The sequence below is a fragment of the Squalius cephalus genome (assembly GCF_949319135.1).
Source record: "Squalius cephalus genome assembly, chromosome: 6".
Lineage (NCBI taxonomy): Eukaryota > Metazoa > Chordata > Actinopteri > Cypriniformes > Leuciscidae > Squalius > Squalius cephalus.
This window is the reverse complement of record NC_137127.1, coordinates 9,762,797-9,784,922: the sequence shown is the minus strand read 5'-3', so window position 1 is coordinate 9,784,922 and position 22,126 is coordinate 9,762,797. Positions and strand designations below refer to the sequence as shown.

At 36.3% G+C, this 22,126-nt stretch overlaps 1 protein-coding gene across 1 annotated transcript; it reads right to left on the bottom strand.

The window, feature by feature from the left end:
• Positions 1-1,033: 1,033 nt before the first annotated feature.
• On the bottom strand, positions 1,034-20,706 carry nlrc5 (NLR family, CARD domain containing 5). The gene is made up of 44 exons (XM_079874526.1): positions 20,592-20,706; positions 19,616-19,935; positions 19,243-19,314; positions 15,863-17,591; positions 15,200-15,283; positions 15,009-15,092; positions 14,710-14,793; positions 14,526-14,615; positions 14,113-14,163; positions 13,310-13,354; positions 11,364-11,447; positions 11,150-11,233; positions 10,930-11,019; positions 10,792-10,839; positions 10,644-10,703; positions 10,486-10,569; positions 10,303-10,386; positions 10,135-10,224; positions 9,952-10,011; positions 9,345-9,428; positions 9,159-9,242; positions 8,966-9,055; positions 8,758-8,823; positions 8,539-8,622; positions 8,229-8,306; positions 8,009-8,092; positions 7,678-7,764; positions 7,332-7,394; positions 7,175-7,210; positions 6,971-7,054; positions 6,800-6,883; positions 5,234-5,317; positions 5,014-5,097; positions 4,848-4,934; positions 4,661-4,744; positions 4,444-4,548; positions 4,275-4,358; positions 3,382-3,465; positions 3,213-3,296; positions 3,016-3,099; positions 2,336-2,413; positions 2,133-2,216; positions 1,957-2,040; positions 1,034-1,830 (listed from the first exon to the last, which is right to left on the bottom strand). The coding sequence occupies exons 2-44, from the start codon at positions 19,926-19,928 to the stop codon at positions 1,758-1,760; spliced, it is 5,259 nt and encodes a 1,752-aa protein (XP_079730652.1). The 5' UTR covers positions 19,929-19,935; positions 20,592-20,706; the 3' UTR covers positions 1,034-1,757.
• Positions 20,707-22,126: the final 1,420 nt, after the last annotated feature.

Genomic DNA, 22,126 nt, shown 5'->3' with positions numbered 1-22,126 from the left:
TTGTTCAACTGTAAAAAGTGAACAGTTGGATCAACTTTAAAAAATTACTTCAATTGGTAACACCTAAAGAAATTAAGTTTTTTCAACTTAAATTATCACGTTTTTCATGATAAAACATGATAATTTAAGTTGAGAAAACTTAATTTCTTTAGGTGTTACCAATTGAAGTAATTTTTTTAAGTTGATCCAACTATTCACTTTTCAATTAGTAATAAGTTATCAAATCAGTACAGTAATCTAATTACACAGTTGAAGATGTAATTAGTAGCTAGTAATTAATTACTTTTTTAGAGTAACTTACACAACAATGGTCCTAACCTTAAACACACCCGTTGGTAACCCTCTTGAAATATTTAACCTAATTTGTTTCTATATATGAACTATATTCTGTTTTTAAATTCAGTTTTCTTGGAAAGAAAGACTATTTTCTGTGCATGTACGAGACTACAATTCATTAGCCGCAGCGTGGCGCTTCACATCTGATGTGTGACGCACTTAAAAAGTGCAGTAAATGTTAAAACAATTCCTCAACAAACCAGTGTTTATTAGTATGTTAATGAATTAAAATAATTTGAATACAGTTTACAACATCCAACAGCACAATGGACTGTTTTTGCACTGACAATGAGAGCCTGGCACAGTCAATTTTAAAATGGCCACACTTGCTCTTATGTTTAAATATAAGCTAGAAAGATCATACAAAATTAATTAATTCCAGTGGGTCTAGTCTTTGCATTTGTTTGTTTGAAGTGTGAATCATGTCTCCTCTGTTGGTGTAGAATTGGCTAGTGGCGCTGTCACAAAAAAACTATGGTCCTAGAACTGCGGTCCTGATTCCTCTGATATTGCAGGAATGTAGTATTTATTGTGCAATTTTTTTAATATTTTCTCTTATATATAAGATTACCTGCAACCGTCCTGCCATTTTGTAATATATTATACTCCTATAACAATAATAATACTCGAAGACACTCTATTATCTACATTCTATTTTGAGATCTGATTAAATAACAGAAAAGCTATTGTCCAAAATATGAATTTTATGAAGAATAACCTTTATTTATAATTTCAGTACACATGATAATAAAAAACAACAACACATGAATAGGATCAATAATTGTTCAGTGCAGGTACTAGACAGGATGGACTTCAGCTTTACAAGTTCAGTAAAGCACTTTACTAATAACAAGAAATATTTCAATAGATAAAAGCTGAACAGATCCAAGTAAAATCCAGACATAAATACGTAATTTAAAGGAGAACACAACATGGTGGAGTTCAGGGTGGATCAGTGCATGAATGCCCCTAATGGAGGACAGGCTCTGAGCTTCAAGATACCTTAGTTCGGTCTATCAGCAAAAAGCATGACTGTGCTGAACTTATTGTGCTACTTCATTGTGCTATGACTGGCTAATTAGTCACATTTCTAATTGTTGCAATTTAGAAAAGCCATTGAAAATTTGCATCTCTTCTAAATATAAGTTAATTGTGCTTTTTTTTTTGTTTTGTTTTTTGGGCACAGCATGTCACCTGCACTTTTTCTTTACTGATCAGAGCCTATTGTTTGCATTAGATGGGCATTAAAAGATTCCAGTCCCTGAACAGCTGAGATGTGCGCTATTGTAATGGTGTAATGAATTGCTCTAATGAGGTAATGTGTTCCCCGATTAAATAATTTTAAGTTAAAACTACTAATAGCACTACACCAATTGTATTTACAATATGAAAAAAGGAAAGAGAAAAAAGAACACAAGAGATTAAACTGATGAAAAGTTCAGCCTCTGATCTTTTAGATTCTCATCCTCTTTGATAATCGGATTCCTCCAGAGTCTGTATAAAGTGACAAACATAGAGAAGCTCAGCTTTTTATGTGCATGTCAATCAGTTCTACTAGTTGATTCTCGTTAATCACGCAAGCTAGAATTGTCCGATCAAGAGTGTATATGCTAGTCATACCTTATTACTTCAATGGAGGGGCATGATGGGAGGCATTTGGCTATCGCTGTGGCTCCAGTCGTGGTTATTTTATTGGCCTCCAGGCTGCAATTATTAGTTTTTAATAACATCAGCATACTGTAAATCCAACATGTAATCAGCCAAAAAGGTTTCACTGCAAGCACCAAGTAACTTACTCAAGTCTTTTCAGCTTTGTACACATGGGCAGAATCTTAGCCAGTGTCGATGCAAGATTGTCACCACATCCATTCCACGACAAGCTGAAAAAGACAATGATTTTATAAACTAAGGGCAGTTTTAAACAACACACAGGGACCAGAATCATGCATTTATGAGTCAAACTACAGCATTTAAAGAAGTTTGAAATATCTGATCTCACCTGACATCTTCAATGGATGGACAGTGTTTGAGGGATGATGCCACATCAACCAGATCTGAACTCCCAAATGAAGTCAAACTGAGAGACAAGTAGTTACACTGGTTTACAGCATGCAGCAGTATACAATAACCAAATCAGGTTATATACCGTTCAAAAGTTTAGGGTCGGTATAATGTTGTAATGTTTTTGAAACAAGTCTCTCATACTAACCAAGGATGCATTTATTTAAATAAAAATACAGTGAAACGTTAAAATGAAATATTTTTACAAACTAAAATAACTGTTTTCTATTTTAATATATTTTATGTAATCGTAAAATGTAATTTGTTCATGTGATGCATAGCCAAAATTTCTCCAGTCTTCAGTGTCACATGATCTTTCAGAAATCATTCTCTGCTCAAGAAACATTTCTTATTATTATCAGTGTTGAAATCTGCTTAATATTTTTGTGGAAACCATGATACCTTTTTTTAAATTCTTTGATTAACAGAAGTTTTGATTAACAGAAAAGAACAGCATTTATTTGAAATATAAATCCTTTGTAACATTGTACATTTCTTTACTGTCACTTTTGATCAAAAAAAAAAAAAAGTCAATTATTTAAAGAACTTTTGAACAGTAGTGTGTGATGTAACAAATTCAATCATATATGTGGCTCTGTAAAGTATTTAGTGTCTTACTGTAGTATTTTCAGTGCCTTCATGCTTATGAGACCTTCACAAAGAACCTTGGATCCTTGTGGGTCAAACTGATTCTCTGACAAACTAAAAAAAATAAAAATAATCACCATCGCTGACATCTTTTTAAAGCAACAGTTTAATCTAAAACAAAAATTCTGTCATTATTTACTATGTAGACCACAAAATGGATGACTTACTTGAGTTCTGAAAGCTGATGCAGTAACGGAAGGACTTGAGATAGTTTAGCAGCACTGGCCTGACCAAGCTTGTTTTTGGACAGCCTGTGAAAACAAAATAATGAAGAATGGTCAGCTACTGATTTTGCAAGCAATATCACACATTAATTAAATTAAGTAAATGTTTTACTGTAGTTTCTGAAGAGCTCTGCAATGGGATAGAGCCGTCAGTAGCTTCTCTCCAGCCTGGTCACTTATAATGTTGTCTGAAAGACTGCAAAAATGTAATCAGTAAAAAACTATAAAGTTTCGAGGAACATTAATAATGATGCAATGTTACTTAATAACAACTCTAGACAATAACACTACCGTTCAAATGTTTGGGGTCAGTATGGTTTTTTTAATGGTTTTGAAAGAAGTCTCTCATGCTCATTGATCAAAAACACAGTAAAAAACAGTTTGTAAACTAGTAAAAAGTAATATTGTGAAATATCATTACAATTTAAAATAACTGTTTTGTATGTCAATACCTTTTAAAATGTAATTTATTCCTGTGATGCAAAGCTGAATTTTCAGCATCATTACTCCAGTCTTCAGTGTCACATGATCATTCAAAATCATTTCTACATACTGATTTGATAATAAGAACCATTTCTTCTTATTATTATCAATGTTGAAAACAGTTGTGCTGCTTAATATTTTTGTGCAAACCATAATACATTTTGTTCAGGATTCTTTGATGAATAGAAAGTTCAAAAGAACAGCATTTATTTTAAATATTTTTTTGTAAAAATCTGATCCATTTAATGCAACCCTGCTGAATAAAAGTATTAATTTCTTTATATATATATATATATATATATATATATATATATATATATATATATATATATATATATATATATAAAAACTTACTGACCAGAAACTTTTAAACAGTAGTGTACATTTTAAATAAACACAAGTTAGAGTATATTTCCACCATATAGAATTGTGTCCACTAGAGGGCGCTCTATCAAAAGCTTTATAAATTGTTCTCTCAGCTGAGGAATAATCTGAATCTCATACTCAATGCAGTTGCCATACCTCAGCTTTAGTAGTTGGGTCCATGAAGGAATGTATTTCACAAGCTCATAAGTACCACCATCTCCCATTCGCCAACTTTCCAACCTGTAAATAGCATTGAAAAAATTGACATATTAGCAAATGCTGTTAGCATTTGTGTGCATGTGCTTTTATGGACCACAATACTTACTCAATCTCTTCCATCTGTCTAAACCCCTTAAAAGAGGCAAGTAGACAGAGTATGCCAGTGCCATTCACAAACGTCTCTGATGTCACTACTCTAATGTTGTTCAAGCTAAGGAGAGCAAACAACCAGATTAGACATTAAATAAAAAGATGGGTTTCTGGGAGAGTATACCTGCTTATTGAGTGTTTGCTAAATATTCAATGAACACTACAAGCCTTACCTGAGCCTTCGAAGGGAGTCCAAATGGCTGAAGCCTTGCGCTAAGATGGTTATACCCTCCTCATCAAGTACCAAAGAGTCCAGTCTATAATTGAAAACAAAGTATTAAATATGGTATAACCTGTCAATGACAGTGAATGTATTACAGAGTGTGGTGTTTGAAAAGTGGACACTACAACATGTATTACCGTATCTCTGCCAGTGAGACGCACTTGACCAGTCCTTTGACCAGGTCACGCCCTCGAGCTGGTGTCCAGCCGGAGCACTGGGACAGACTGGACAAAAACATATCAGCCAATCAGCAATGTTGCACGCTGTTGCGATGAGAAATAATGAAGAAAATCAGACACTTACTTAAATGATTTCAGATTTGGCACACTTTGAAGAGCTCTCCCTAATATCTCAGCTCCACGGTCACCTAAAACAAGCTGGGACAAACTAAAAGACATACAGGAAGGAAAAGGTAAATAAGCTCACATAATGAAATTACACATACTTTTCCCTGTAAAGACCATTTTTCCCATGTGCAAGGTTAAACTTTACTTGAATAAGACTAATAAGAAAGGCAACAAACCTCAGACTCTCAAACACTTGAGTTTTTGGTAATGCTTCAGCAAGAGTTTCCACATCATCCTCAGCTGCTGCTTTCAAATCAAGACTGTAAAGTATACAATACTTATAATAACACCAAGAGTTTTACAAATAAAGTACACAAGGGTGTTTCTTCAACATTTTTAAGTAGATTTTTGTCTTATTTTATGTAAAATTACATAAAATGTTTTAAAGCATGACCATCTAAACAAAGAATAAATGAATTCAAAATTATTTTAACATTTATATGCCCGGTTTCACAGACAAGGCTTAAGCCTAGTCCCAGACTAAAATGCATGTTTGATCTAAAAAAGCAACTTGTACAGACACATCTTAAAATATGTCAGTGCCATTGTTTCGTCTCAAGATGCACACCAGTAATGATTTTTCTTCTTCTAAGGCATGTTTATAAAAGCTACTTAAATGTCCTAATTTAACTAAGGCCAAGCCCTGGCTTAATCTAAGCCTAGTCTGTGAAACCAGGCCATAGTGCATCACGTTTGGTTTTGGGAATCTCATTTCTTGAGATTTTCAAGTTGGTTTTGGGAATCTCATGTCTTTCATTTTGTATTGTCTTTTGTTATTAATTCCCCCGTTCCTTATGTCATGTGCTTCTCTTGCTCTATGTGTTATGTTTTCATTAGAAGTGTTCAACTTGAAGCGGCACTGCGCAGACCGATTGGTGTATGACATCAATGTATCGCAAGAGCGATTCGAGAGCATACAAAGCCTTCTGCTCTGTAATCGCTCTCGCTGTACTTTGATGTCATACACCAATCGGTCTGCGCAGCACCGCTTCAAGTTGAACACACCTTTTGGTTTATTCTACTCATGTGTTTCTGTTTAGTCACTGGCTCATTTTTTGATTACTTCCATGTATTCATTCATTGTTACGCGATTAGTCCATATGTATTTAGTCTACCCCTCATGTTCCATCTAGCTTTCGGTAACATATATCCACTGGAGGCAAGTTGAAACTAAGAGGTGCAGTTTATTGGTAACAAAATACAAAACATAGGCTTAAAAACTTAACTAAAAACATGACTAGAAAAGAAATGTGAACATAGACTTAAACATGGACCTGAACATGTTCCTGAACTTGGACATGAATAAACCAGTGAAAACATCACACATTGAGCAAGAGAAGCACATGACATGATTACATCAAGAACTGGGGGATTACATGACTAATACATTTTTCTCAGAAGTTAGTGCACTTGTTTACTTGACGAGATTGAGAAAGAAATATGAGACACATGATGATGAAGAAATAAAGAGAAATCAAGTAAAATATTATTTCTGAGCAAAATCTTTTTTAAATAGCTTTAATTTAGTCAAATTATGCAAATATAAAAATTATTTAATTGTGTGTATTTAGGATATACAGATGCTAAAGAATAGCCCCAGCAACAAAAACATGTCCTGTGATGCATGTATATATCCACTGTTAGACATTCTATAAAAAGTATCTAAATGTTTAATAAAAACACCCATATATATAAAATAAAGATGACTATCTGTTTATTGTACTTAATTATGAAACACTTACGTGAGGTTCCTGAGATTCAGTAAGGACGGAATGACTGCAGAAAAAAACTCTGCGCCTTTTCGGTCCACTTTCAGCTGAGAAAACCTGGACACAAAATGAAGTGAGCAGGATTCAAACTAAGAAAAAAGACATCTAATACACCAAAATCAGCATAAACTCTCATCGACTTACTTTAAATCCTGCAAGGCAAGACATTTCTGGATGGGAAGTGTCAGAGGAGTGAGATGCTGTCCTTCTATGTCACAGCCATCAAAGCTAAAGAATGTGACAAAAGTGTTGTTGTACATCAAATGCACAGAATATCATATTAAAATGCAATTAAAGAAAAGCATAAAACATCCAACAACATTACAAGCAAACAAAAAGCCAACAAACCTGATGGACTGCAGAGCAGGATTTTCAGGATTAACTCTGTCAGAAAAAACGGGCCAAATTAACTTTGCATATATAACATTATAAACCATTTTTAGACAATATTTACAGCACTCCACACTCTATGAACATAAAAATTATAGTGAGTTATGAAGCTTACATAGAAGTGGGGCTGGGACTGGAATTGGCCTCTGTAATCATGTTTATGGAAGCACGGTTGACCCTGCATATGTTGGGTAAAAGATGTTTTTTAATCTCTTTGGGATGATTCATAAGCAATATTTAGTGCTATACTTTTTACATAATCATATAATACATTAGTAAGTAAGTATCATTTGCAAATGGATATATGTAAATTAAAATTTGCTGTGCCATTCAACATGAGTGTGCGAGTGGGGTCTAATTTAGGATGAAATGAGGGTCACGTCACCACACAGGAAACCACTCTGTAATGATGTGTGTGTCTGTGTGTGTGTGGCTTGTAGTTGACGGCTTCAGGACCGCACCTGATTTCCCTGATGTTTGGCTGCAGATTCAGACATTTGGCAATGAGACTGATAACAGCATTTCCTGTCAGCCACGGCTCTTCAATCCTAATGATAACATCCCAAACACATCATTATCCTCACATTGTATCTGCTATAGAAAAATAGCAACTAATCACAGAAATAAACTAATTTTGTTGTTTCTTAGGGCACTTTTGGAAAATAAACTCTTAATATATACATGTATCACAAGAAAATTCAGACTTTTTTCCCCCCACATCCACCAAAATTTCCATCACATCTCAAATCATGAAACACCCTTAAATAAACAGATGTTTTGTTCTGTTCTTACCTGATGTCTCTGTGTTGGTGACATCTACTGAACTGTTTGACAAAATACTCTATTTGCTCAGAAACCAGGCCATTATTTCTTAATCTGAAAGGAGTAGAAAAATGTGCATTAAAAACCTATATTAATATGCCAACTATCCAAATTATCCAAAAATCCATGCAACTGTCGAAAGCGATATGTCATCATTTATCTGTGAGATCAATTCTTGTTAAAACCTTACTTCACAGTATGGATTGTGGAGAGCTCAGCCAGGCTGTCCAGTAAAAAGCCTTGACTCTGCAGTGAATTAGAAGACAATCTAAAGAAAAAGAGGAACAATATACATTTTAACACCAATGTTTCTATAAGGTAAAGCATTTCTCTGAGAGGACAATAAAGAAAGGGGTGACTTCAGGGTGACTTTTTGCCATTGAGGTGACTTGGAAAACTTGTCCCAATCAACCCTACCCTACTCAATTCACCCTTATGAGTTTTAGAAGTTATGAAGTGTGCACAAAACACTTGTAATGTAACTGTGGTCAAATACTCACTCTAATGTAAGTAGCCTAGGGCATCCTTTCAGGATTTCCACAAGCTTCTCCAAGTGTATGACATCAAAACTGCACTCTCTTAGCCTGTGTGCCAAGACAACTGTAAGAGGAAGCTAAACACCAAACCACTTTCACTTTTGACTTGAATAAACCTACTATTCTCGTGACTATTTGATTGTCTTTCGATTGTGATGCCTCACATGCATTTTGGGAAATTACCTAAGAGTCTTGCCGTTGACATGTTCGTGCACAAAATGAATCAAAGACTGATCTTCCACTCCAAGACTAAAGAAGAGAAAAGCATATACAGTAGCTAAAAAACCTCTGAGAATAACTGAAAAGAAAAAAAACTTTTCTGTAAACCAATCATTGTTCATGTCAATGAAAAGTGAGCACCAAATGGCAATGTTAGTGCATTAGCCATTACCTGACTTCAACAGCAACAACTTTTTCACAGGTATTCATTGAGTTGACCAGATCCAGCGCACCTACTTGAGTCATTCGGTTGCCACTGATGCTGTGTGGGAGTGCAATAAGTAAACTTCATGTGGTAAATTAACCCATAATGTCAATTACAAGCAACAAATGTTAGTGAAGACAGGCTGTGACTAAACTCTTACCTCACTGAGCTTGAGATCTTTAGTTTGGGCAAATAATCAACAAAACATTTCACCCCTTCATCTCGGAGAAGGTTATGAGACAAGCTACAATGGGGAAAGAAATAAAAATTAGTTTGCACAACAGTAAAATGTACCGACTTCTAATAGGATGAGAAAACAGTGGTAAAAGAACAGAGGAATACTTACACTAGTTCAGACAGGCGAGGACAGTTCTCCAGTATCCTTGAGAGCTTCTCGACATTGGTTTTGCTCAGTTTATACTCTGTGAGCCTGTAAACATCAGAGAAAGAGTCAAAACCTCCTGTTTCCAAAGGTGCAAAATCTATTATAGTGATTCAGCATAACAGCATTCAGTTCAAGATGTATTGCATCAAAAGCAGTGTTATTTTAATATTATTTATATACTATTATAGTTAATTTTTTTTAAATTATTTCTAAAGTCCTTTAAATTACACACTGGCACAGAGGAAATCCGCTCAATACCACTCAAATGCGAGTTCTGATAGCGTGAGATCACTGACTGAGTTCTGAACTCTAACGAATGCTCTCATTATAGCCAGCAAGGTGAATCAATTATTTATACAGTAAGTATAAACCACTTCATAGAGTTTTCACAAGAAGGCAGAACTCAGTACATGCGCTGAACTGAAGTGTTTGAGAGCTTCAGTAATTTTAAAGGGCGCGTCACGCTGCTAAGAAGTGACCATCCTGATTTAACTCTAAATAACTGAAAAGTATCATTTTTGTCATAATCACATGGCCACTGTATCAATGGAGAGCTGACATTACTTACTTGCAAATTGCTGCCTCTGCTTTTTCAGGAACAAATTTGATGAATGCTTCTGCCCGGTGTCTAAGAATCATGTTAAAACCAACTTTAGATATTCAAATAATCAATATTAGTGTTTTTAAAAGCATGTTTTAAGAAAGGTAATCCCTACTTTAATATCTGAAAAAATGAACATAAATAAGACACCTTAGTTCTACAGCCGTGACACGCTGGCAGTCAGCAAGAGATCTGACCAATAACAAAGCCCCATTTGTAGACAGGTCAACATGACTTAAGCTGGAAAATAAAGTAATCTTAGATGAATAAAGTCAAATACAGCTGTGCTACAGGAACCAGACTGTTATGGCCACTTACTTCAGTAGATGAAGAGAAGACATTTCAGGAAGGATCAACATTAACTTCTCAATGGACTCATTTGATACTTTTAGATGGGAGAACCTGTAACACAAATATAAAATGTGGAAAAGCAGAATGTAGGTGATCCATTTAAAAGTCTTTTGTCTACACTATAGATTAGCAGACATTAGAGCTACTCACTCAATCTCCAAAAGGTTTTCACATTTAACCAGCTGCTTACACAGCTTGGCCATGTAGGCAGGTTGGATGTCACAATGGGTCAAACTGGAAAGACAAAAAACACATAAATTAACTGATTATCGCTAAATTAATGTATATAACAAAACTGAGAGATTTACCTGAGTTTTTTATGCACTTGTATCCCATTTTCACTTGGGGTCAGCTGTCCTGAAGCATGTCTGCATTAATAAAGCACATTGGTTATACTACGCCAACATTAATTTACATATTAAGCAAAAATGTCAGCAGCCACATCTGTTTCCGTACCTTCTGCTAGTGTCAAACCAAAGAACCAACTTTTTGTTTTCATTTCCACTGGTGGAAGAGAAAAAAGCACAGTGTTAGCATTTTAACAGCCATTCAGACAGGCAGAAAAATGACCAAAAACTCAATGCTGGTCTTGACCTTGCATTCACTCTCCTCAGGTTCTTCTGGTTACAGAGGGCAGAAGCAAGCATCACCACCCCGTCCATATCAACACCATTTTCACTGACACTGTGTGTGTTCAGAAACAAAATATATACTCTTTTGAAAACAAAAATGCACTGGCAGTACGGTAAATGGAGAAGTGTCTCACTGGAACTGTCAAAACCAAAGGAAGCTGCAGATAAAAACATAGGCCTACTTGATCTCCTGAATTGTTCCTAGTTTAGGCAGAAGGTCCAGAATCTTCTTTAGACCCTTGTTACCCAGCGAGTTATGCGACAAACTGAAAAATGAAGAAAACATGTAACATCAGCACTGTACTTACAAGAAGAATTGTGGGTGTATGAACTCAAGCCGATATGAGGTACACTGAAGTTTAAAAGGTGGGATTTATAGTGAATTTTAATACTTACTCTAAAAGGGTTATGAAGGAGAAGCCCTTGAGTTTATTACACAGACTGGCTACATGTGAAACAGTGATGTTACACTGTTTAAACCTATAAAGAAACAATTACAAGAAACATGTTGTTTGGTTTGGAAAATATAAACCCACTGAAACAGTGGTAGTGACACAGCAGAAATTGTGGTACACTTTCTCAAGGGTGTAGGTTTGATTTTGTCATTGGTGGGGACATAAGCAGTACCCGGTCTTAAGATTTTAATATTAAAAATTAAAACGCTCTGTGACCCTACTGTTGCTATAGTAACAAACATTTCAGGTGCATCTTATTGACAGATAAACTGCACATTCCTATTTCAGCAAACAGTTTGCTTTGTACATTCAGTGTAACAGCATTACGTCCAAGAGAAGTGGTTAAACTTTATAATTCAATTAAAGGTCCCGTTTTTCGTGTGTTTTTGAAGCTTTGATTGTGTTTACAGTGTGCAATATAACATGTGTTCATGTTTCGCATGTAAAAAAACACAGTATTTTACACACAATTTACTTATCTGTATACCACTGTTTTCACTGTCCTAAAAACGGGCTGATAACTTCCTTGTTCTATGAAGTCCCTCCTTCAGAAATACGTAACGAGTTCTGATTGTGCCAGCGGTTCCTGTGTTGTGATTCGACAGCAGCTTAGCGCACGTTGCCCGTTGGGAAGGCCAAACAAAGGTGATTGGACTCCGGGATGAAAATAACAGCGTCTCGACAACATGGCGACAAACACACTCTACAAACGCAACTCTTCCTCTTCTCCGTGGGAGCGTAACAAGACCACGCCCCCTTTTTTGTGTATTCCTGTGGGCGGAGGTTAGTCAAAAAACGGTTCTAGTGACGTCATTAAAGAAGGAAGTAGAGGGATGTAGTCCAATCCGGCCGTTCACTGTAGGCGACTTCTGTTAAATAAAATATCTCGCTTGGCATTGAACTTTGAGCTTTATAATTTTACAGATATTATTTATACTCTAACAACAACATTACACACTAACTAAAGTTTGAAACATGGGATCACGAAGAACGGGACCTTTAATCTGTGCACATGAATTTAAATCTCTTACGTTATGTTCTTGCCCCTTCCATGCAATAAATGGGTGTTGTTTAATGAGCAGGGTTTTTATGGCGTATTTACTTTAACTTCTCAGGTACTAATGTTAATGGTGTGACCCATTTCAGGTGCTGCCAAGACTTATTAGCCTTTTATAAAGCCTTATTTGGTGGAGTCGAGAGTAGAGAACAAGATCTGAGCCAAGACTCTCTTGTGAAAGAGAATATTAATCTTAATGAGAATTTTCCTGGTTAAATAAAGGTTAAATAAAAAATAATAACTAAAAGACATGAATGGACAACAGCATAATAACCCTGCCGTGACCCTTAAAATAAAACAATGCCACAAACGTATGTCTGTGACCTTGTAAGAGAGAGTTGGAGAAATCATAAAGAAAACTTTGCACATCAAATTGCAGATGATCATCAATACATACTGTGAATGGCCTTTCACTTTTTATTCCTGATTAAAATATTTTTTTGATAAATAAATACATATAACAAGTCAGTTTCTCATGAGTATTTTGCATCAAATTTGTCATTTTTGTTTGCTGTCTTCAATATGATTGTCCTGAAATTGCATAACTTCTGTCAAGCCTATACTCTTCCACAAACTATCTGACTCTGTCCTCTAATTCTCCTGAAATGCTGCCAAGTGATGAACACTTGGACTTTATAGACACACGCCACATTATTAAACAAAGCAAGATGAAAGCACAGCTCCTTCTATATGATATAATGAAGCCATAAAGTCTAAACTCATTAAGTCTAAAGTTCAGTGTTAAGTTTAAAATCTAGACTTTGTAACTAAGGATTAATTTGTTGTCCTTTATCTGAAGGAATATGATTTTTAAAGGAATCAGCACTTACCTTACATTCTTTGTCTCTTCCGTGTTATTCAAGTCTGTGTTTTCACTAAGAAAGAAAAAGTGAGAAAAATGCATTTTTATTGAGTTATTGAATGCCTTCAGTGACCTACAGACTGCACTTTAAGAGTGGGGTAAGTGATATTTTAAAAAGGCTGTTTGAAAGTTGGTCGGACCGACACAACCAGACACAACAACAAACGTGTAGTCAATCAGCATTAGGAGAGAGACGGTGGAGGAGAGAGAACGAGCAAGAGGGAGATTTGAAGAAATACTGTTGAAAGAGAGATGGCTGAAAATCCACTCTTGCACGGAGGCAGCTAGTTAGAGTTATGCAGGCTGATGACTGTTAGAGAATGTGGTGTATACTGTTTAGCGTCCTTCTTAGTGCACCATGCCAGCAATCGGGGTTCGAGACCGACTCGGAGCAGGGCGGTTAGGATTGGAGGGTGAGTTTTGGCGGCAAAGCAATGTATAGAGCAATGTGTTTGTTTGGGTTGATTTCAAATATCAACAATGTTCAGCAACGACTTTGAGAAATAGCTATAGACTTGCCCTCAAATAAAAAAAAAAAGATGCACAACATCTACCACCTATCAAACGTTATCACTTTCCGGCCATAGTGCATTGCACTGCAATAACTAGCCAAGTGCATATTGCACAGACAAAGTAACCACAAAAGATGTGCCAAACAGGAAATATGAAATATAAAATACACGGGGGTATTCTGGGGTATTACCCACCCTTCAAATAAAATCCCTTCAAACACGTATTTAGAGACCTGTCATCTGGTCAATCAGCACTCACCATATTGTGTCAGAGCTTTGTGAGAAGGAAAGGCTGATCTCTTTATTCCCCCTGTATACAATAAGAGAGAATAAAACATCCCATGACAATGAAATGGACCCAATTGGATAGATCAAGTGAAGTGCCCTTATCTTCAAAAACTGAACAAAACTACACAGGGTAAAATAAAATAAGGCCAAGACTACAATAAATACAGTTCAAAACATGGCGAGATTAATATGCGTTTTACTTTAAAGTACATTAATATTAAGATTTTAAGGACATAATATTTATGGGACACAACTTTATGTACTGTAAAACACTGGCCCCTAAGCAAAACCAGTTGAGAGCCCCTAATCCAAATTGTGTAGAAAATGTTTCTCATTTGCCATTTTCATTATAAATGTATAAGACAGGCCAACAAAACAACTTACTCAACATGGACTTCCTGAATCGAGGTGCATGCAGCCATCCTCTCAATTAGTGTGAGCACTCCATCTGTGGAGATGGTGTTTTTCCCCATCCTGAGTAAAAGTGTAATAATGTACCAGACGTAATATAAGTAATACTGTCGTGAATATCTAAATCAGGCTTTTGAAATGAAAACACACTACTTACAAAACAGAGCAGATGTTGGGCAGTCTGGATAGTGTTTCCGCAATCACTCTTATACCTTCATCTTTCAAGGAGTTATCGCTGACACTGTCAGATAAACATAACACACTGTTTGACACAAGACAGATGTTCATGACAGATCATCAAGACCTACTGTAAACTTTTTGTCCATTCCAATTTCAGAAATAAGTTGAAAACTTATGTATATCATAAATATATTTGAACACAAACATGTCAGGCCAAGTCACTATATTGCTTTAAATTTAAATCTATGAAGCCCATGGCATAGCAAATGGTATTACTCCAGGTGTGTGATGTGGGGACAGTCCTCCAAAGCTCTGGCAAGTTTTGCAGCTCCAACATCAGTGAGGCCTCCACTGATAAAACTGTAAATCAGAGGGAAAACACAAACCAATGCAAAACACACTGCAAGGAAATAGTATGACAAAATGCATAAAGGTCACAGCAGACACTGGTTGAATCAAAAACTTACTCTAATCGCCGCAAGGCCTGGAGTTTCGACAGGATACCACACAAAGCCTCTGCAAACCTGTCATCGTATTTCCGGCTACGGAAACTTGAATGAAATATATTTGAAAGTTTAATATATCAATATGACCAGTTTCAGAATAAAAACTACAACCTGAACCAATATCATGTGCTATTCTTAAAATTATGGCAGAAAACTATAAGCTGGTAATTATTTTGATGTTATAGATAACTAAAAGAAAATTCTGATATTAGAAAATCTATAATATTATGTCTAAATTAATTAAAAACATTTAACTAAAATGACTAAAATGAATGTGAATTTAGACATCACAACATTATAATGTACAGTATGAAAAAACATTTGGTAAAAATTACATTTAACATTTGTTAAATTATTAGTGTTTTTAAATATTAACTTAAGTGAGCATTAGATGACAGCAAAGGTAGTCTAAATGTAAAATATGGGGAATTTCTGTAGTTTATTAAATATCCAATTTATTATATATCTAATATCAACTGATACAGATAAAATAACAACCAATTATCAGCTGATAACCAATATGGTACCACTATTTCATGCATCAATATTTAAAGATGCCATATGGGCTCCAATTTACTACACATAAATAATTTGTTCATAAAGGAGGATTTTATGAAAACTCACATGAGACGATCCACATTCTTGAAACTAGGGAGGATTTCCAAACAATCCAAGTCAATTGAACAGCCACCAAAGTCCAGACATACATTCTGATCAGCAGCTGCTGTTACAAATGCTAAAGAATCCATGTCAACTGCGTTGAGTCTGATATTTCTCAGTTCAAACTGCGGTCTCGAACCAACAGCTTTTGCCAGCTTAGAATCTTGTGTTTCACGGACGCATCGGCACAGCTCCACAATTTTAGGGCCTGTTTGACTGGTACTTGCAGCGAAACCCCGCAAAACATCACGGACGACAGCTTGGCGCCTTTGTACCCAAGCCTTGGCTACCTCGGCCACTTGAAGCTGGACCAAACTGGAGGTGCAGACCTCTGCAGCAAGCCCACATACGTAAAGATGGAGAGAGTCTGTAAAGACAGACTTTGGGTCAGTCTTGGTGGTCCAGCGGGTTTTCAAGTTAAGCTTCTTCTTAAGCTGACCCTCTGTTATGTTCTGACTGGTCATGAGGTAGAGAGCAGCGAGAAACTCCAGCATTGTAAGGTGCATGAAGGTGAAACCATATCCTGACGATCCATCCTCACACGTCAGCTTGACACGAGACAGTATCCCGCTTTTGATGCCAAAATCCTGGAGTTCTGGAGGCACTTCTTTGTCCATGAAGACTATGGTGCTTCCCTCCAGTCCTTTGAGGGCCAACTGGCTCATGTCAACAATTTTAGTTCTGTACCTCTGAAGAGGTTTACCAGACACCCCACCTCCACTGAAGCGTCTGAGGGACGCCAACAAGATTTGCATGTAGATTTGAGTTAAGGATGTTGGAAGCTGTAGATCAGCATGAGATCCATCACTGGAGGAGAACAGATGATCCACACACACACAGCAGATATGACAGAGTCCAGGTACATGCGACATTGACAAGAGGTGACGGCTGTCCATTAACAAGTTTACAGCCTTCTTTTTGAATTCATCTCCTTTTTCATGAAAGTACTGCTCGGCGTATTCCTTCACACCCAATCGGTCAAACCCCTGAAGCTCACAGGTTATGAAACCAGGGCTCGCAAACATGTCTGTCACATCTCGTGGTCTACAAGTGACAAAAACTGTGCAATCTGGAAGGATTTTACGATTGCACAGTCCAGAGAGGAGATCTGTCATTGTCAGAGGTTTGTTTGGGTCAATGAAGCTCTCAAGTTTTCTAGGAGTTGTAAGCTTGGCACGAAACTCATCATATCCATCGAATATGAAGCAGACCTTCTCAGGGTTGGAGAGGATGAATTCAAACACCGCTTCGCTTTCCTCATCATCCTCACAAGCAGGATAGAAGAGAAAGAGTAGATCTTTCAGGGAAAGATCTCGTGAGATAAGATTGAGCTGCCGGAACTCCAGCAGGAACAGCAGGTGGATAGACGGGAAGGAGCCTTCAGCCCAGCTACGGCCCAGGCAGTGCACCAGCAGGGTCTTACCAGATCCAGCCTGGCCTAGCAGCACGACAACCCTGCTGGTGGTTTTCAGAAGAGACTCAACAGACACTTTATGCTCTGACTCATCTCCTTCATGACTGTCCAGAGACGCTTGAAGCTGGGTGGTCCTGTCTTTCACTCGAAGAGGGTTCCTGTGTCTTAAATATACCCATGTGTCACCCAGATTGATGTCCTTTAACACAGCCTGTGTCACTGTCTCATGTTTTTGCAGTATCATGGATTTAAGAGCATCTGTGTATGTCTTTACATGATCTATGTAAGAAAATCAAAACATTGCAAATTTACCATGAAATGTAATTTGCTATTCATACAAAAATACGGTGGCCTAGAGAGCTCAACGCGCTGCAACTGAAGAAAACACATGCAAATAGAAAAACACCCGCAAATTAAGAAAACATCTTAATCAGTTTCACAACACATGTGTACTCCAAATACTCACAACACAACCAAATACAGAAACGCGCTGCAAAAGTTCACAACCCAACCAAATACAGAAACGCACTGCAAATAGCACAAGACCACAAAGGAAACGTTTCCTGTGGACCCCAATAAGAGACGAACCCGGCTGGGACATGCTTATTGCTCGTGAGCATCCCTATGCCCTACTCCCTTCGAAGTGCAGGCGGCAGAGCCCTTGAAGTGGGGACTTTGGAGTGAGTAGGCCACTTTACAGTTATTATGTAGCCGTTTGGAACGGACTTGATGAAGGGACCAAAGAAAGACAACATAATTTCCTGATTATTTTCACCTGGGATGGTCCCATGACAACGCAGCACTGTGTCCATCAGCTGAATAGCTGTTATTACCAGAAATATCTTATATATAGCTGTTAACATGCAAATAAATATACATTTTATACAAAAAAAAAAGTTTTTAAAATATGCATTATATATCTGTGTGTGAGTGTCTCAACTTTAAAACTTTCCATCTCATTTTTGGACCATGCATTACCTAACGTTTCTTATGAAACTTATTTAAAAATAACATGACAGCATTTGTATGCTTTTTTATTTATTTAGTTTAGAAGCTCATTGTTCTTTTCTCATAAGTATTCTGATGACATTGATTGAACATATTGTTATTACATTTTGTATATTGTATACAAAGTTGTATGTCATAAACATGTCATCTCTGTATGTTTTGAAAAAAATTTTAAAAAATAAAATTAAAAATAAAGTAGATTTGAGCTGTAAGCACGTCCCAGCCAGGTTCGTCACTTATTGGGGTCCCCTGGAAACATTTCAGTAGTCTGTGCTATTTGCAGTGCGTTTCTGTATTTGGTTGGGTTGTGAACTTTTGCAGTGCATTTCTGTATTTGGTTGTGTTGTGAGTATTTGAAGCACACATGTGTTGTGAAACTGATGAAGATGTTTTCTTAATTTGCGGGTGTTTTTCTATTTGGGTGTTTTCTTCAGTTGCAGCGCATTGAGCTCTCTCGGCCACCTTACAAAAGCCTCAAAATCATGCTACTGTAGATATTTTCTAAGAAATATGTTTTCTTTTATAATTTTGGTTTTCTTAACCATGTTTGCATCTAACAAACATCTTTGAAAAGTGTGTTTTGACTATTTCTTTAAAATAAATTCCATTTGGTTTGATATACATTGAAAGTGTGGTTTAAGTGTGCATATACTTTGGGATTGTATAATAATGCTGTCGATCACAATGTGAACATTAATAACAAGGTCAATGCTCAATGTGATGTGTTTAGCATGTTATTTTTTATTATTTTGATCATTTACAAGATTAATCACTGGGAGATTTCTTCTTGTTGAATGGCCAATTAGTTGATGTCATACAAGTTGAAGTAAATTTAACTGTAAGGTTGTTCAAGCCGATTCAAGATATATTTCACAATGAGTCAAAATTCAAATGGGTGTGTCCCTCTAAGAGTATAACATACCTAGTCGTGGACGTTTCACTTTTCGTGGTGGTGAAGAATTATCATTCTCACTTGTGTGATTGAAGTTTGTTCCTTCAAAATATAGGGAAAAAAAACTGTATGAATAATTATATCTCAGAATTCAATAACATTCCTATTTTAAACGACGGCTTCTTTCTTTTAACAACTACAGGACACTTTCACTTTCACTTCAAAACATTTTTAGTTTTTTTTTAATGTGTTAAAATTAAATAATAGAACAAATATATTATAAAAAGATATATGTTGTTAAATTTAATTATGATCAATAACAAAATTATGCTTTAATATTAATTGATGGTATGAGAATGGGAAACCCTGCAGTACAATTAAAAAAAATACAAACATGACTTACCAATTGTATTGTATTCTGCTACGGATACCAGTGTAGTTTCAAGAAGAAAGGGAATGTTTTCACAGTACTGATATATGATGATGAGAAACCGTCTACATATGGTATGTTCTGCCGTTTTGAAGTAATCCACAGTGGCTGAGACAAGGTCTCTGTTGTTGGTCAGCGACCGTAGCTGATCCATTGTCTTAGGTTCCACTAAGGCAAAGATCCGATCCAGAACACCACTGTCCTGTTTGCAGAGCAAGTCCACCAGTGCACTGGCCTCCTGGGCCACCAGGAAGCCCCCCGACCAGTCCTCCCTCTCCATCCTCATCCATTAGCTGGGGAAAAAAATCACTCATTAAACAGAAATTTTTTGATTTGTATTGTTTTAGTTTACATGACAAACCTTATTCACCACAATAAATGCAATGGCATTGAGTGCTGATATATAGGCTACAACATGACAAAGCACAGGAGGTCTGTGATGCCACTCCACGTTGTCTAACAACAGAGGCTTTGTTTGGCAGTGCTAAAAGCATGTGTATTGCTACAGTAAAAAATAAAATAAAAATAGACGCAATATAGACGCAATTTTTCCAGGTTTGTTATAAACAAAAGATCTTACAGACCAAGACAAATTATTGTTCAGTAGGAAATTTGTAGTAAATGCTTTCAGGGTGGCACTCATGTTATCACTGATATTCCAAATAATCTTCTCCATATGCATACAAAGTATGTAATATGAAACTCATTCAAAAGTTTTGCTATAAGGTTTCTGACTATGCAATCAATAACTAAAATATAATAAATTGTTATTTAAAGAGCAGCTCGCGCATAGAGTGCCCTGCAGGAAACGACGCATGTAATTCTGGAGACTAGTTAAGTAAAGGTCGACCACATGGATGGCAACGTTAGTCAACAATGTGCTTACTCGCGACAAGAAACATATACTGTTTCTGTATGTTTACAGGATGTATTGATATAATGGACTCACCGCTGGTGGCATAACGCATCGGTCCAGTATTGTGAAATGAAACTAAACAAACCCTCTTTGGTTTCGTTTTCTTATATGCGCAGTAGCCTACACACGGATCCTGCCTTTAGTCAGGAGTCTGGCGCAAGACTATTCAACCAAACCCGCCAATCCAGTGTGTCACTATGTTTTTAATGTAAAACCGCATTTTTATCGATCGACGACTGAGCGTTTAGCCATGTTTATTTTCCTGATACTTTTCTATGTATTCACAACCGAAAGCACTTTATAAATAATTCACAGACGTTATTTTAATATCAATTGAACGTAATGCATTTAGACCAGAATAAATGTAGCGCTTATGTTGCTAATAAACTACTGGTTATTGACTCAATGAACAGTATAATCGATTTCAAAGTGTGCGCGACGCTTCAAAAACCCAGTTACATCAAATTTCACAACGTCGGTTAATAACATCATTTGAATCGTGAGAAAGGGCAAATGAGGACATCCAGGACAGGAGTGAGGTCACGTTTTGTTGTTTGCTCACTCACTGATGCCACCCAGAGGTGAAATTAAAGCACTGTCCTTATAAGGACATCAAGATGTGATGTGGAGCTTTATCTATGCAATGCATCTACAGATATTTCAACCATATATTAAACAATTGGTGCAACTTAGTTTTCACGTTAGTTTAAAATGCAGCTTACCTTAAGGCAAGAAGTTTAACAGAAGTTTAATTTTTGGATGACCAATCCCTTTAAGAATTGGTAAAATAATAGCTCATGTCTTTCGGAAGAAGAACATGTTTAACCAGAACCCTAACCTGCAACACACAATCATGTGTGACAGCACCAGGAAATGTTTAATAATGGTAATACAATCTCATGTAAAAAATGTTGAACTAATAAAGTTATATATACATACATATATATATATATATATATATATATATATATATATATATATATATATATATATATATATATATATATATATATATATCAAACTAATATCACCATACTTCCCCAATCACAGCATATTAACATAGTTGTTTCGTATTAAAGTTTCTGAAAAAAATGTTTAAATATAAAATGGGGCATTATCTAATTAAATATGCACTAATTTGCATACTTTCCAGAACAGAAATCTGAACACATGTTTAAAGCCAGGTTTAAAATTCACGTTTCATTTAGTTGACATATTAGAGTCAACGGTATCACTCCATAAATCAGAAAATACTGTCAAAAGCCAGAAGAAACTCCATGTTTTTAGGAATAAAATGTTAGGCTATATAACTAATAAGACGGTGGGCCGAGGGGAGATTTCGTGTTTTCGGACGATCTGTGGTGAGGGATAACCCAGTTTTTTATATGTAACCGCTACGCTTTTCAACAAAGCAAATAAAAATTGTTGCCACTCACATACTTTGTCCATTACTATAATATCGGTAACTTTCTCAAGGTTATTTTCCCGGCGAATAGAGCAGGCAGCTACGTGTGGGGTCTGACATGTATGACGTATTTGTTGCCTTCATCCAATAGCGTGCGTGGAAA